The sequence below is a fragment of the Pangasianodon hypophthalmus genome, chromosome 3 (genome assembly GCF_027358585.1).
Source record: "Pangasianodon hypophthalmus isolate fPanHyp1 chromosome 3, fPanHyp1.pri, whole genome shotgun sequence".
Taxonomy (NCBI): Eukaryota; Metazoa; Chordata; class Actinopteri; order Siluriformes; family Pangasiidae; genus Pangasianodon; species Pangasianodon hypophthalmus.
This window is the reverse complement of record NC_069712.1, coordinates 20826578-20843418: the sequence shown is the minus strand read 5'-3', so window position 1 is coordinate 20843418 and position 16841 is coordinate 20826578. Positions and strand designations below refer to the sequence as shown.

General features: G+C 39.8%; 1 protein-coding gene across 1 annotated transcript; it reads right to left on the bottom strand.

Annotated features, from left to right (window-relative positions):
- Window positions 1-6329: 6329 nt before the first annotated feature.
- On the bottom strand, window positions 6330-16530 carry zmp:0000000662 (RING finger protein 145). Its single transcript, XM_026942449.3, has 10 exons — window positions 15474-16530; window positions 14669-14777; window positions 14024-14115; window positions 12741-12982; window positions 12432-12601; window positions 11775-11915; window positions 11492-11674; window positions 9593-9740; window positions 9099-9455; window positions 6330-7375 (listed from the first exon to the last, which is right to left on the bottom strand). Exons 1-10 carry the CDS (start codon window positions 15640-15642, stop codon window positions 6923-6925), a joined length of 2064 nt encoding a protein of 687 aa, XP_026798250.1. The 5' UTR covers window positions 15643-16530; the 3' UTR covers window positions 6330-6922.
- Between the last annotated feature and the right edge of the window lie 311 nt (window positions 16531-16841).

The following is a 16841-nucleotide window of genomic DNA, read 5'->3' as shown; positions in this document are numbered from 1 at the left end:
AAACAAGCTAACTGTCTGCACGAAATACTATAGCATTGTATAATTACGATATAATATGTAACGATAAAGTTGACAATGGCTTCATAAACTGATTAAAAACATAACAAAGCAAAACACACCTGATGTACATTCTTTGTTCTTCATTTTCTAGGAGTAAAAAAACTTGCTGTATTTTTTTTTTCTGTAGTTAAGAGATGGTACACCGAGTAACTTGAACGCACCTGACGTCATAATTACGAACCTCCCAGGTGCACTTGAATGCACCGTGAGACCTTTCAACAAAGCGAGGAAGTGACGTATGATGCAGTATTTTATTAACTGCGAACTGCGTGAGAATGGTCTGTCTGCGACCTGCATGACTACAAACCACGCCTACTAAAAGGAACGCCCATTACAAGGAATGCCTACTAGCAAATCACACTACACAACATTCCCACGCCCACTTGACCCTAGCCCTAACTCTAAGCCTAAACCTAATCCTAACTCTATGTTTTACATATTTGTTGTGGGCATAACTTGTAATAGTGCGCGTGCCTTGTAAGGGGTGTGGTTTGTAATCCTGCAGGATGCAGACGGATATACTTGAACTGTTTGGCCCCTTTTGCTTCAAGTTAGCTTTCCCTAGTTAGCATTGCTAGACTTATGAGCGATCACTCACCATGCTGTTTGCTACACCTTACACCACACAAACACAAGGCCAAATCCAGCCCGCAGCCTTGTTTCATTTGGCCCACATTAATCCTGAAATGGCCCGTCGTACACTACTGCTCAAAATGTCCACACTATCTAGAATTCACAGCGTAGGGACCACCATTGTACAGATTGTGGGCTCACATCTCACAGTGCTGAAACGCGCTTGATGTAGGTCACACTCGCGTCTAAAAAAAAAGATCTCTACATTAAAATTGGTAAGTGTGATTCACTTGTGCATTTCTGGTGGATGTTAGACAGCAGTAGGAGCGATGATGACACGAATTTTTTATTTAATCATTTAAGGCACAATCTACTGTCAAACAGTTTAATAACATTGCCATACGATACTTTTATGACAGTTACACTGAAAATGGATAAAATAACATTTAATAATAGGGATTTATCAATAGAGAATTACTTATTTATTAATAGGGAAAAATTACACCCTATAAATCCTGATTTAGTTTTATTTTGCAGTAAACTCCAACGGGCTATATCTATATAGATATGTCCATGCTTATAGTGTAGTTATCTGGATAGTACCTTTCAAACAGAGAAGGAAAATATGCATCATACAAAATGGCTAATCCTGCTCCTCATCAGAGCAGCTGGTAGCCAATGAAATGTGATTAAACAAAGGATTGCATTCATTAAAAGCTTTTATTATATTCAGGAGGCCTATAATAAATTATATTAGCTAATAGTGCATGCACGTTTCTTCTTTAATAGCCCTTCTTTTTTCTAGAAACTTCTTATTCTAATATATGTGTGTGGATGTGTGGGTGGGTGTGTGGCTTAGTGGCTAGCACTGTTGGCTCACACCTTCAGAGTTGGGGTTTTGAATCCCGCCTCCACCCTGTGTGTGTGGAGTTTGCATGTTCTCCCCGTGCTTCAGGGGTTTTCTCTGGGAACTCTGGGTACTCTGGTTTCCTCCCCCAGTCCAAAGATATTCACTGTAGGCTGATTGGCATTTTCCAAATTGTCTGTATTGAGTGAATGGGTGTGTGAGTGTGTGTACAAATGTGCCCTGCGATGGACTGGCACTGGGATGGGTGTCCCACTCTAGGCTACTCCATGACCCCCTGTAGGATAAGCAGTACAGAGGAAGGAGATGTTATCAGCCATAACATTAAAACCACTGACAGGTGACGTGAATAACATTGATTATCTTGTTACAATGGCACATGTCAAGGGGTGCGATATATTAGGCAGCAAGTTAAGAGTCAGTTCTCAAAATTGATGTGTTCGAAGCAGGAAAAATGGGGAAGTGTAAGGATCTGAGCGACTTTGACAAGGGCCAAGTTGTGATGGCTAGACGACTGGCTCGGAGCAACTCCAAAATTACAGGTCTTGTGGGGTTTTCCTGGTATGCAATGGTTAGTACCTACCAAGGAAAGACAACCAGTGAACCAGCAACAGGTTCATGGCTCACTGATGCATGTGGAAAGTGAAGGCTAGTGTGTCTGGTCAGATCCCACAGAAGAGCTACTGTTGCACAAATTGCTGAAAAAGTTAAAGCTGGCTATGATAGAAAGGTGTCAGAACAAACAGTGCATCACAGCTTGCTGTGTATGGGGCTGCATAGCTGCAGACCTGTCAGAGTGCCCATGCTGACCTCTGTCCACCTCCAAAAACACCTACAACGGGCACGTCAGCATCAGAAGTGGGCCATGGAGCAATGGAAGAAGGTGGGCTGGTCCGATGAATCGCGTTTTCTTTTACATCATGTGGATGGCTGGGTGTGTGTGCGTTGCTTTCCTGGGGAAGAGATAGCACGAGGATGCACTATGGGAAGAAGGCAAGCTGGTGGAGGCAGTGTGATGCTCTGGGCAATGTTCTACTGGGAAACCTTGGGTCGTGGCATTCATGTGGATGTTACTTTGACACGCACCACATACCTAAGCATTGTTGCAGACCAGGTACACCCCTTCATGGCAACTGTAATTCCTAATGGCAGTGGCCTCTTTCAGTAGGATAATGTGCCCTGCCACACTGCAAAAATTGTTCAGGAATAGTTTGAGGAACATGACAAAGAGTTCAAGGTGTTGACTTGGCCTCCAAATTCCCCAGATCTCAATCCGATTGAACATCTGTGGGGTGTGCTGGACAAACAAGTCCAATCCATGGAGGCCCACCTCACAACTTACAGGACGTAAAGTATCTGCTGCTAATGTCTTGGTGTCAGATACCACAACACATCTTCAGAGGTCTTGTGGAGTCCATGCCTTGACGGGTCAGAGCTGTTTTGGTGACACAAGGGGGACCTACACAGTATTAGGCAGGTGGTTTTAATGTTATGGCTGATCAGTGTATGCGTGTACACTGGGGTTGGATGGTGAGGTGGTGAGGTACAATTAGTGCAGTTTTATAAGGAAATGAGCTGTAAGTGTTACTGAGCATCTTGCAGAACCAGCCACAGTTCTTCTGGAGACTGATTGTCATACTTGATTCTTATTTTTGCAGCAAAACCCAGCAGCCTTCATTATGCTTTTTTGTCTGAAGAGTGTCTCTTACTGCTTTCTTTACTGACATACAAACATTTTTCTGTAACAGAAAAAAAAAGTTTAATTTTGTGCTGGAAAACTGATATTTGGAAATCTAAAATGTTTTTGTACTGACTCAATAATATAGAAGTCATTAAAAAAAATCTATAACAAAGTTTGTACTAAAAAAATAGGGTGCCTAAGACTTTTGACTTAATACATATATATATATATATAAATACACAGTATATATAAAGAGAAAGGCCCTTCAGGGTGTCACAGAAATCCTGATGGGGCACGTGTCTTATACTGTGTCATTTTCCACCTCTACTCAGTAAGGGGTACTTTCCTCTTATTCGCCCCAAAGGTCAGTTTCGTCCCTCAGCTATGTCTCTTCTGAGTATTCCACATCTCCCCTTCTCTAACATGGTCAAGTGGTTTTTCCCTCACCATACCACAAGCTGTTGAGTCTGCTAAGTTGGCTGGATTTCCGCTAATACATAGATCTAGCACTGGAGTCAGTTTTCCCTTCACATAATGGACCCTCATTCCTTTCATTTTGAGTCAGAATTTCCCTCATCTTGTGTTTTTCACTATAGACCAGCATCAGTGAGCCACGTCACTCTCATATCAGCCATGCCTCCTGGTTGCAGAAACAGTAGGAGACTAGCGATCTTTTAAAATCAAGCCAGAATTTTTTTTCCCTAAAATATCATATTGTGCTGTCAAGTGTTCATTTCACATTTATAGGCATTTTAAGGCATTATTGAATCCGAAGATGCCTGTGGTTACAGGCATTTAGGAAGGATAATTGGTTCAGGAAGCTCTGTCTGTACAGTACAGTGCCCATTTCATCTGAGCTAAATAACTAACTATCATATCAGTGACGCTGGCTATTTAACAGGCTTAGCTTGCTAGTTAGCTACCATGCCTAATTTATATTGCTTTAACAAACCTACATGCAGTAGCTCTCCTAAAAGCTACATCAAGAAACTAGCTATAACTTCACTATATAAGAACACTAGTTAGCTAGGTTACGTTCTTACTGAGGAGTCGCCAACTTTGTTCAGTTAACAAATGAGTTTATCTTCTGGCTGGGAAGTACCTCAGCTTTCAGTGCCTTTATAATTAAAGTTGTAATTACAAATCATCATGTCTTGAACATGCCCACAGACAACAAAGTTGTGAACATTAAGAGACTTGTATCCCTTCAGTATAAATGCTCAGTTTCTATATGAGTTTCTATATTTCATTGCAGCCCAGGATCATTTATCTGCTGACAGGATGCCAAGCCATAAGGATCTTCTAGAGTTATACCATTTCAAAGTGTTAGTTTAGCTGAATAGCACTCCCTGTCTTTTAGTTGTAACAGCAGGCTAGTTGCAAATACCCACATCAGGCAACGACTGATGAGCATAAAAAGAAACCCAGAAAACAGTCAGAGCTGCTTTCTAGGCAAATGAATAACAATAAATGGAAATCAGAAATAACTGATTTAGTAGCTGAGACCATGCAGCTTGGTGGTTGATGTCCTTTAGAAGTGCCCTCTTTATAACCCAAAGACTAGTTATTCTCCTTGCTCCTTCTTGGTAGAGCACAAGGATGTTATGTCTACAGCCATTTCCCAGGGGTTTTTCCAAGCTGACACAGAGTTTTCAAAATCAGCCATGTCTGAAAATAGGTCTGGTTTGGTCCCTGCTAGCTCACAAGTGCTGCTGACAGGTTCATGGCAGCCACTATTAAAATGATGGTGGCCTAAGTTGGATTGGATGGTCTTAGCCATAACAGAAAGCCGAGGCTGCAGCAGTTGAAGAAAAACCTAGCCTGGTCTGATGACTCTCGATTTGAAGAGTTCAACACCTTTGGGATGTGGTAGAATGGGAGAGTCGCATCATGAAAGTGGACCTGAGAAGTCTGCAGGAATTGCGTTATGCACTCATTTCAACATGGACCAGAATCTCAAAGTAATGTTTCCAATATCTTGTGGAAGAATTGATGCTGTTTTGAGAGCAAAAGGAGGCCCTACCCAGTATTAGTATAATGTTCCTAATAAAGTGCCAGGTGAGTGTATATGGGTGTCAGTATTAACAGGGATTAAAAGTGACGGCAAAATGTATCTGAGGCCCTCTAGGAGCTGGCTGCAGTACAATTTTTAACCCCACCCATTCCCAGGTTAGTGAATGGAAAACAAGTCAAACTTACATTTTAAACTACATGTCCAAAAATGATTTTTGGGTATAGTGTTCTGTCATTTTTACAAGTTCAGTTGACCTTGATATCTCCTCTAATATTTTTCCTTATATTCTGAATGTTTGTAGGATGTATATGGAATTATCATTGTAACTAGCAGATGAACTAATTAGATTTCAGAACTGATCCAAACAGGATCAAGGTCAAAGCAAGGAATGTTCTTCAATAGCTTCCTTATTTTAATATAAGTATATTTTAGTTTATTTGAGGCATACAAGAAATGTTTGTAACAAAAAAGACTAAACTTGTTGATGGCAGAGGTATCCCCATCGACATCGAGTTCCACTTATTTCGTCCAATAGCCTCCTAGTAAAGACACAATGTAGGTGATGTAAACCATAGCAACTCAAATTTAAATGACTTCCAAAGCAGCCATCATTCCATGATTACTAGAATTTTGTATTTTTACATTAGTTAAAAGGAAGTGCTTCCATACCTGAAACAATTTATATTGCTTAATATAGACACTTTTGGTGAAAATTGATCACACAAAGCTTCAGTATTATTTTTTTTGTTTCCAAAGTCATCATTCTTGTTTTCAAAACACTCTGCCCTCTTCTATTCATTATTCCTATAGTGAAACATCTAACTCTCCTTTGTTTTTGTCTCCAGTACATGTATTTTCTTTGTTCCATTTCCTGTAAATTCTGGTTTTGGTACATGTGACTCTGTGCCCTAGTGTATATACTCATGTTACACTTAACTATGAAGGTAGACACCTATGTGAGTGTCTGTGCAAGACACCTTGCCATGCTTGCAGATATGCGGTCACAGAAGTAGAATCCAGGCCTATGAATACGATAGGTGCATGACATTACATCATTAGATATAATTTCTTAGAGTTCAAGTTAAAAGACTATTTGTAGAGCAACATGAAAATATAAATTTAAAAAAGTCAAAAAGTTGCAATATTTAAACAACTATTTTAATAAACAGAAAAATATACTTGATTTCAGGATGCTTTGGACAAAGTGACAGTGAAAATTATGCTTGAGTGAAACAGAACTATGATGAGGCACTGTCTGATATTTATGTGCCCTGTGGAGTGCGTCTCTCTTCACCTGCGTATTTGACTGCAACATATAGATTTGTGACTTGTACTTAAATAGGACATATTTTTTAAAGAATTTCTTCAAAGCAGGTTAAATTCTCCTGTTATTATACATTGCTTTAAAAAGAGACAGCAAAATAATCTATCCTTCACTTTTACCCTTCTTTAAAGGACAATCAGCCTATGTACCTTAAACATTTCAACAGAAATGTAGCCATAACAAACATTACATTTTGTATTGCTTGAAGAAGTGCTGTGATGAGAAGATACCAGCACATGGTTAAGAGGATTAGAAGAAGCTTCATTCCACCAGAAAACTGGGATGTAGTCTTTGTTACTTGGATTTCAAAGAGGCAGTGACCTGGCTCTTTATTGTCTTCTAATGATCCACTTTTCCTTCTTTTTTTTGGCTCCATAATTAATACTGGAAGACAGAGTGGTTCAGTCATAGTTCTCTGTCCAAGTCCATAGCTGAATTGGCCTCTCTGGGCTGGTTAGTCCTCTGCTCAGATTTCCAGTCTCTCTCATTGCAGGGACTTCCTTCTGAGCAGCCAGGCCCAGCAGTGTCTCCACTGGCACTACAGTTCAGATTCTGTAGACACTGTCTTCTGGATGGTGCCTCAGATTCTGACTTCGTATCTGGCGAATGGATTTCATCTTCCACTGGGTCCTGCTCCCCTTGGTGAGTGTCAGTGTGTTCAGCAGCTGGCTCTTGCTGAGGTGGGTGGGGTTGCGTCTGTACTGGGTTTTGCTGGGCATCACCAGCAGCAGGTGTTGGGATGGATGGCTTGATGGGCGTGTGGCACATGGGGCAGGTTTCCTGAACATATAGCCACTTTCTAAGACAGCTTCCATGGAAAAAATGACCACAGTAGGTTATCACAGCAGATGTCATATCCTGCAGGACAGAGAGACGATAAAGGATATTTGAAGTGGTGTGTAAAATTGGTTTGGAAAAATTGTTCAAAAAGTAACAGAAATATTACATTTCTACATGTTTCCATTGAAATTTCTATCATAACAGCATAAATAATGATATAAAAACACTTTTCAGTAAAAAAAAAAAAAAAAAAAAGAAAAGAAAAAAGAAAAAAAATACAGAATTCATCTTTATAAAGCAGTATTCACAGTGACAGTTGTGCATTATGGGATATAGATACAGGTTTCATGACTATGACCCTCGAAAGGCTATACCTGCCACACTGAGAACTCTGAAGGGCGCCGTTATATAGAAGTAATGGCTATTTGGAACACAATTTAACATCAAGTGTAAACAGACACTTGTAAACAGCACTAAATAACCCTATTTTCAATCATGAACAATAAAAACTTTCCCATGTTCTTAAAGATTTCATTTACCAGTTACAGTTCACTCAGCCTGATTCTGTAAACTAGCCTAATTTACAAACACAAACAAATACAAGCTCTATCTTACCTAGTGATAAATATGCGGAGCCTATACCAGAGAGCTTACATGTCACAGCATTGCTTTCAGCCCTTCTATTCCTAATGACAATATACACTATATGGCCAAAGTATGTGGACACCTGACAATCACACCCATATATGGGTCTTCCTCAAACTGTTGCCACAAAATTGGAAGATTTCCCTTCACTGGAACTGAGAGGTCCAAACATATTCCAGTATGACAATGCCCTTGTGCACAAAGCGAGGTAAAGAAATGATTAAGAAATGATTTGCCAAGGTTGGTGTGGAAGAAGTTAAACTTTTGAGATTAACTGGAATGCTGACTACGTGCCCAACCTCATGAATGCTCTTGTCGCTAAATGGACACAAATCACCGCACTCCAAAATCTAATGGAAAGCCTTCCCAGAAGAGTGGAGGTTTTTATAACAGCAAAGGGGGGATTAATCTGGAATAGGATGTTCAACAAGCAGATATGAGTGGCATGGTCAGATCACACATATAGAGTATACAACACATTGTGTATTTCTGTACTTGAACTATGCCTGTATTTACAAGTACATCTGTGTGTTGCCATGGTCATTTTAATAACACTGTAAACATTGTAAAGAGTATCCATTAGATTTCACTTCAAAAATAACTGTTTGAAAAGACCCTTGGAAAGAATGGACCACAGAATGATTATATGGGTTATCATGTTTTGAGAATCTGTCACAAATTGCAAATCTCCAAATATGGCCCAGTAAGCACTGTTTTGACTGTATTTGTACAGAAAATACAGTACAGTGTCCAAAAAGGGACAGGGAGAAGTAGAAACCTAATTCTATCATATATAACATAATCTCACTATATTGTTTAACCAGGTCAGCATTAGTTGGCCTTTAGGCGAAGATAAATCAGTGTAATTGCTAGATAGTCGAACATGCACATTATGATTGATAACTGTCTAAGGATTTGTACAGTTGTGGTACGACAATTTAACAATTAGTCATAAAACGTTGATATTTTGTATTTGCATCAGTTTGGGATTGCCAAAATTGTTCTGTGGGACAATTTTGTGACAGTTTCAAAATCGAAATTCAAACCCTAGCTAGAATGAACCCTGCTCAGATTGGTCGGTAGTGCATTTATCCAGCTTCTCCTTGTTCTATACACAACCATTATCCAATATTTATGATCCAAACCCGATGCTGACCTGAAAACAGATGGCACAGACATCACCGTGTTCCTGCAGCTGTTCAGCACTCGCCCTTGGGAGTGAGTTGATCTTGCGTGCAGCTTCCTGCCGAAGCAAGAAGCTCTTCCATCCAGCCTGGGCACGTAGCCACACGTTGCAGTAGGAGTGGATGATGATAACCGATGCCCCAATCCAGCTCCACTCACCCCACAGTGACTCCCACGCGCCATACGCAACCACACACAGTGCCACAGCAAACTCCAGTGCCCGACACACAGCGTTCACGTAATACACCACCTCGTCGAGGCTGGGCAGGGCAGTACCTCGCCACACCTCCACCATGAACAAGCAGTAGATTAATAGGGTCCCTGTCACCTAGAACACATACCAAATGACAATTTAGGCTCATCAAGGTCTCTGCTGTTTTTTTAACATTATGCAATACATGTGCATGAAAAAAGTTTGTATTTTTGGCCTTTTCATGCTTAGTGTGGCTGTGAATTTAGTAATACCTGTAGTGATGTAAGCATACAGCTGGAAACCAGGATGAGAAGCCAGAAGTCCATGTGGAAGAACTGGGATATCTTAAAGGCCATGAAGCCAGGAAAAAGCAGCAGGAATACACACATGCTCAGCCCCCGCACATGCTTCCACACACACCTATGGACACAGGTCAGTGGTTTAGGTCAGTGTATTCATGGATTTCTTCTTTTCCAGGTGACATCTCACAGCCATCTTAAGAACTCCCACAGGAATTTAAATAGGGTCACACCATTGTATGTAATGCTTAGCCTGGCACTATGCTTATTCCCCACAGAGTTTGTCAGTGACCTTATCCTGAATGACTATTAGACCTGCTAACACTGTTACATAAATATGTTGTTAAATGGGTAAGAATATTCCAGGATAACCATGATGTATTTGAACAAAATATACTGACAATAAAATGATAATACTAATATACACCGATCAGCCATAACATTATGGCCACTGAGAGGTGAAGCGAATAACATTGATTATCTCATTACAGTAGCACCTGTCAAGGGTTGAGATATATTAGGCAGCAAGTGACCAGTCGGTTCTCGAAGTTGATGTGTTGGAAACAGGAAAAATGGGCAAGCGTAATGATTAGAGAGACTTTGACCACGGCCAAATTGTGATGGCTAGATGACTGGGTCAGAGCATCTTTAAAACGGCAGGTCTTGTGGGGTGTTTCCGGTATGCAGTGGTCGGTACCTGCCAAAAGTGGTCCAAGGATGGACAACCGGTGAACCAGCGACAGTGTCATGGGCGCCCAAGGCTCACTGATGCGCGTGGGGAGTGAAGGCTAGCGTGTCTGGTCAGATCCCACAGAAGAGCTACTGTAGCACAAATTGCTGAAAAAGTTAAAGCTGGCTATGATAGAAAAGTGTCTGAACACACAGTGCATCACAGCTTGCTGCGTATGGGGCTGTGTAGCCACAGACCTGTCAGAGTGCCCATGCTAACCCCTGGCCCCTGCCAAAAGTGCCTAGAATGGACAGGTGAGCATCAGAACTGGACCACGGAGCAATGGAAGAAGGTGGCCTGGTCGGATAAATCACATTTTCTTTTACATCATGTGGAAGGCCGGGTGCATGTGCATCATTTACCTGGGGAAGACATGGCACCAGCATGTACTTTGGGAAGAATGCAAGCTGGCGGAGGCAGTGTGATGCTCTGGGCAATGTTCTGTAGGGAAACTTTGGGTCCTGGCATTCATGTGGATGCTATTTTGACACATAGCACCTACCTAAACATTGTTGCAGACCAGGTACATTCATGGCAACGGTATTCCCTAATGGAAGTGACCTCTTTCAGCAGAATAATGCGCCCTGCCACACTGTAAAAATTGTTCAGGAATGGTTCGAGGAACATGACAAAGAGTTCAAGGTGTTGACTTGGCCTCCAAATTCCCCAGATCTCAATCCAATCGAACATCTGTGGGGTGTGCTGTACAAACAAGTCCAATCCATGGAGGCCCCACCTCGCAACTTACAGGACTTAAAGGATCTGCTGTTAACGTCTTTGTGCCAGATACCACAGCACACCTTCAGGAATCTAGTGGAGCCCATGCCTCGACGGGTCAGAGCTGTTTTGGCAGCAAAAGGGGGACCAACACAATATTAGGCAGGTGGTCATAATGTTATGGCTGATTGGTGTATATAATATCTATCTATCTACCTACCTATCTATTGTATATATCTAACTCATATATGTGTATATATACACATATATTTAACTCATATATGTGTATATATACACACATACACAGATGCAGACATACATATATAGTAATTAACTGTTTGATTAGGGTGTAAGCTGTTAAAGCTGTTCATGTTTTTAACAATGACACCAAAAAATGGACAGAAATTCAAATGGTAAATTTCTACCTGTTTCTACTGGCCCCAAGTCCTAGCACAATGGGTTCAGTTATCTCACTCATGCTCTGCAGTGTGGAAGTGAGGACAATGAAGAGTATGATAAAGAGGAGAAAGCAGCGTTGCAGGGCTGGCAAGTCCAACAAGCCAGTCTGCAGGGCCAACAACAACAGGGTCACACCCTCTGTCACACCCCTGCAAGATATACACACACAAACAATATATTTTACTAGTAAAATATTTTACCAATATTTACTAGATTTACACAAGTATAAATATGTATTTATACACATACCTGTGCATGACATTGTGATTCTGCAGCGCTGTGAATCCTCCCAGGCAGAACTTGCAGAGATTCAGGAGGCCCAGGGCCAAATAAGAAACCACAAATGTCAAACCCAGCAGCGAGTAAGGACTAGCACAGCACTCAGACACACTTACACACATACACACACAAGGAACAGCAGCACAAATTCAGCAAACAAGCAATCTGTCATACAAATGTGCAACCTTTCTGAATTGGGTAACTGTTCAAAGCAGCATCAAGAGAGCATGAAAATAGTTCCATTCAGCGCTATTTGCAGTTCAGGGTAAAATTTTTACATCTGTAACAGGAGATGCAACTCTGAATTTTAATACTGTTCACGGTGCATAAAAATATCATACGCTACAATACTGAAAGTTCAAAGCTAGATTAAAAAGCGGTAGCAGATTTACACTAGATTTATACATTTACACCTAAACATCAAGAAAACAACCAGAATACAATAGTCATGAAACCAATAGGTAATATCATAAATAAACTTTAAATTTATGATTTTATAAGAAAAATCAATGCTTATTGGCCTCGTCTTACTAATTTGTGTTCACCAAGCCTTAAACATCAACTAAAAAAGTAACATTTTTGAGCGTGTTTACTCATTAAGTACAGTGACCTTCGGTGAGTGTTTACCTGGTGAGGAGGTAGAGCAGCAGCCCCTCTTGGATGGCAGTGGAGCTGCCAACATTGGAGACAAGCTGAACTCCAAACAGTACAAACCAGAATGCACTGAATAACACAGGTACAGCAAAGCAATGCCAGAGTGACATTCCCACTGCCAACAGCCGGTACAAATCAGTCACCTACAGACAACAGACACTTGAGAAATACAGAGCTGGGAATTTGAGAGTACAGTGTGTACTGATGTTTGTTTTACTTTACACTGGTTTGTTGTTGCAAACACTTAAACATACTTATGAGTGCAAGAACATGTAGGTTTACCTCTGTTTGTGCTATTTGTTGGTATGTGGCCCTGGCCAATCTGTATGGCACAAACAGATTCATGAGGAGGAAGATGGCAACCTCTGCTGCAGTTATCCCCATGGAAACAGTAGTGAGTGTCAGGGCATTGTCTTGAGAAACTAAACAAACCCGTCCAATAAGTGGGAGCAAGTGTGCAGAGAAGAGCCATACACGGCGAGTGCGCATGAGGAACGCACACAGAGTGGCAACAATAATCTGACCTGTTAATATATGCATACAGACACAAACATACAAAAAAAAAAAAACTTACAAACTCCATCTTATACATATATAAAGCCACACAAATATGTAGCATATAACATGAGAACTTCCTGTTTTTGGCTGGTAAATGATGGCTGTAGCTTATGTTCTCTACCCAATTCCTATTACTTATATATATATATATATATATATATATATATATATATATATATATATATATGTAAAAGTTATATATATATATATATATATATATATATATATATATATATATATATATATATATATATAAAATGTTATTCAGTCTCTCTCAAAAAGATTTTGAGAGAGACGGAATTTGTTCACGCCTGTACTTTGTTGCATGTTCATGTAAAAGCAATCCTTAATGCCAGCTATCTAATGCCACCCAGGTATGAGAATAAAATCAGGACAGGAGTCGAAATTACTGGAAAAAAGTTAGGATAATTGATTGTTCTTCAACCTGTCTTAATTAGTCCTCTCCCTGAGACCCAGTGAGACCTATGAGCATGAGCAACAGAAAAATAACAATTGTGACCTTTTCTTGATTACATTCTAGTCATTAATTTGAATTTCTTAAGAAAAACGATCTCTGAAAGACAGCTGTCTAGAAATCTTGATCAATTAATGGTTGTGGTTGTGATTTGCATGTACGTTCATGTCGAAGATAAAAACAGGAAGCTGTCACTCAACTGAAGGCTTTATTCTTAACTTTTATTCAAGGAAATTGGGTAGGTACTAAGAACAGCAAGCTAAGCAGGTAGCAGAAACAGTACTACTGAGATACACAACAAGTCAATGTTACCTGTCACATAAAAAAAAGGCTAGATTTCACAGGAGTGAATTAGATTAAGTGGTAATTAATTTATATAAAAAGTGAAACTGTTTTTCTAAGCATGACAAACTAAGTACAATATGATCATTTTAATGGCAAGCTGATGTAGGAGAATGTTTATTTAATGGATAGGCTTTAAGTTACAGTTTCCTGGCCATGGTACACTCTTAGGTGGAGGGTTTGTACCTACATGTAAGTGCCCTCACAAAACGGTTCAAGGCTGGTGGATGCAGGAAGAGTGTTCCGTCATACCCGTATTGACTCTCCCCTACAACATATTCCCTGTTAATACAAAAAAAAACAAAAACAGGGACTTGTTTGAATAGCTGAATGCCCCTCAATAACCCCATCATTTACACAAAACTTTAAGGATTGTCTACAGGGTGCGAACATACAACAAGTGCGTCTGTGTAGACTGAAGAGGTTGTCGAGGAGCACAAAGCCAGTTTGTAGTCTTTCGTGCTTATCTTATCAAACATCTTAACACATACATTTCCAAAGAAAAGAGGGCAATTCGTATGCGCTTGTCTGTTTATAATCAGTTAAGGATTGCAGATCAGGGTGCAGGTGAGCGTCAGATGACCTGACCTGCTAGCTGCAAGTCAACAGAGCAAACTTCATTTGAATGAACCGACTGGCAGCATGCAGAAGCTGATCCAGTAAAAAGACATATTATTAGTGCGTATTAATTCTTATGATGAATGATAATATATTTGAATTGTAAGATGCTAATGTTTTCAGACAGTGTTCTGCCAGATGAATGAATACAAAAATGTGAAAGAACGCAGTAAACTTTACTGAACTTGCTTGCTGGTGTGATAGGACGAGTGCTCACCTGGACATCTGATGTCCCATGTAGAGCAGAAGAGCAGTGAGAACATGCAGGTAAAGTTGAACAATGTGTCCCAGAGGCAACAACAGCACCACTGTGCTCACAATGTGACCTGTGGACATGGAGCACATAAAGGCACTACCTGAAGGCTACGTCTCTCTGGGTAAGTCCAACAACCAATGTTATCCAGTAAATGCAGCCATTAATAAATTATATCCATATCATATGTGATCAGTGTACCTTTTGCAACACAATCAGTTGAAGATATTGAACATTTATTCTTTTATTGCCCTTTCTCTCTCTCATTTTGGATTGACTTTAAAATAGACATTTCACAAAGCCTTAAATTTAAAACCATACGATATTCAACTTTTTAATAAAAACCAAAAATTTTCTGAAAAACAAAATTACATAAATAATATTTTAATTATTTTTGCAAAGTTTTATATTCACAAGACACACACAAAAAATCCCTCATACTGTATATTACCTTCTGTAACACTGATCTTAAGGTATACTTTGAAACTCTTTCACAGATGAAAATACAAAAGATGAAATTTATGAAAAAGGGGGAAAAAAAATTCTAAAGCTTTTCAAATTCATGTAACTTCCCAATCCTTTCTAATGCTGGTGTTGTTACTATTTATTTTATTCACTTTATTTTACTGGTAAACAATGCAATTGACTTCTTTTTGCTTTGTATTTGACCATGTTAGTGAATTAAATACAATAAAAAGGAGGAAGGGGGGAAAAAAAAACAAAAAAAACAAAGTCCAGTAACCATTTGGAGGAAGAGTGTAAACTGTACCTAGGTAGTAAATGTTCCAGAGGATGTATTTGTATTTGAAGAGCATGTCCTCGCTGCTCGCCCTGAGATGATGGCTGAAGCTCTCGATGTCGCATTTGTAGAGCAAGTCCAGGACTAAGAGACTGGGCACCCTGAGCAAAACATTAGCCACCTCCTCTAATCGCAGCATTTTAGCCAGCTAGTTTACTGAGGGACTCTGTATGGGTCACCTCATGAAGCGAGCAGTGCAGTGTCTCTGTGCAGGTGTGCAGTCCAAAAGCTTCATCCAGTCACCTGCCTGCTGTTTATCTCATGCTAATTCAGCAAGCCAGTGCATTTAAACTTGTTTGTTTTTCTGAACAAATGCAGCTAACAGGCTCTTATTTCAGTTTCGCTTTGCAGTGTCGGCTATTTTAAGCGTTAAGAATGGTTAAAAGAAGATATTTATATTACAAGCGTGACACTGAACGCTTATCTTGTTGAAAGCTAAAAGCCTTCACTGTCGACACTGAAGCCACAGCGTTTCATGACTGTCCATGGCCTGCTCTCTCTCTCTCTCTCTCTCTCACACACACACACACACATACACACAGTTAAGTCTGCATTTCCTTTAAAGCACTTCTTCCGCATGCTAGTTAGCCAGACTGCCACTTACACACTACTTTTTTTTTTTTTTTTTTTTTTAATTTATATATTTTTATATGTATATTAACATTTCTCAGGTCGCTAAGGTTTGAATATCCACAGCAGCTCTGACATGTCAACACGTCTTCTTCCTGTGAAAAGGGAAATGAGTCATGTCCGATTCACTCGCCAAAACTACTCGCTCACTTCTTGTAGTCACCTGGAGGAGTCCACCATAAAGGGCGTATTTTTAATTTCTGAAGCTTGCTGAAGCAGCGAACAAGTCAAAAACCGGACTATTAAACAATATACTTTAAAGAAACAAACAAACAAAAAACATGTCTGTTAGTGTCTTCGTGACGGCAATACTAAGCAAAAAGGGAGTAGAGAAAGTGAGTAAGGGATTTTTTTTAGCTTGGTTTGAAACGAAGCCTGTGTTGTAGCGTTGTTGCCACCTTTTGGTAGTCAGGGAAATGTATTCCGACTGAATTTTTACATTTGTAGTTGACAAAGTTGATATTTTTGAAAACAGGATGTTTGCTGGTCAGATATGAAAACAAAATATAGTCTAGCAGATGAGCTATGATTCATAATGTTAGCTCAATCTTAAAGGGGAAAAACAGCAATAAGAGTAAAGGTCCAAACCGTGTACATGCACATTCATTTCATTTTTTTTCTTTTTGTTTCGAATTGATAATGGGTTAAACAAGGAAACAACTGTAAATGTATCTATAATTCCCATCATTTCAGGTTAGAAAATCACCA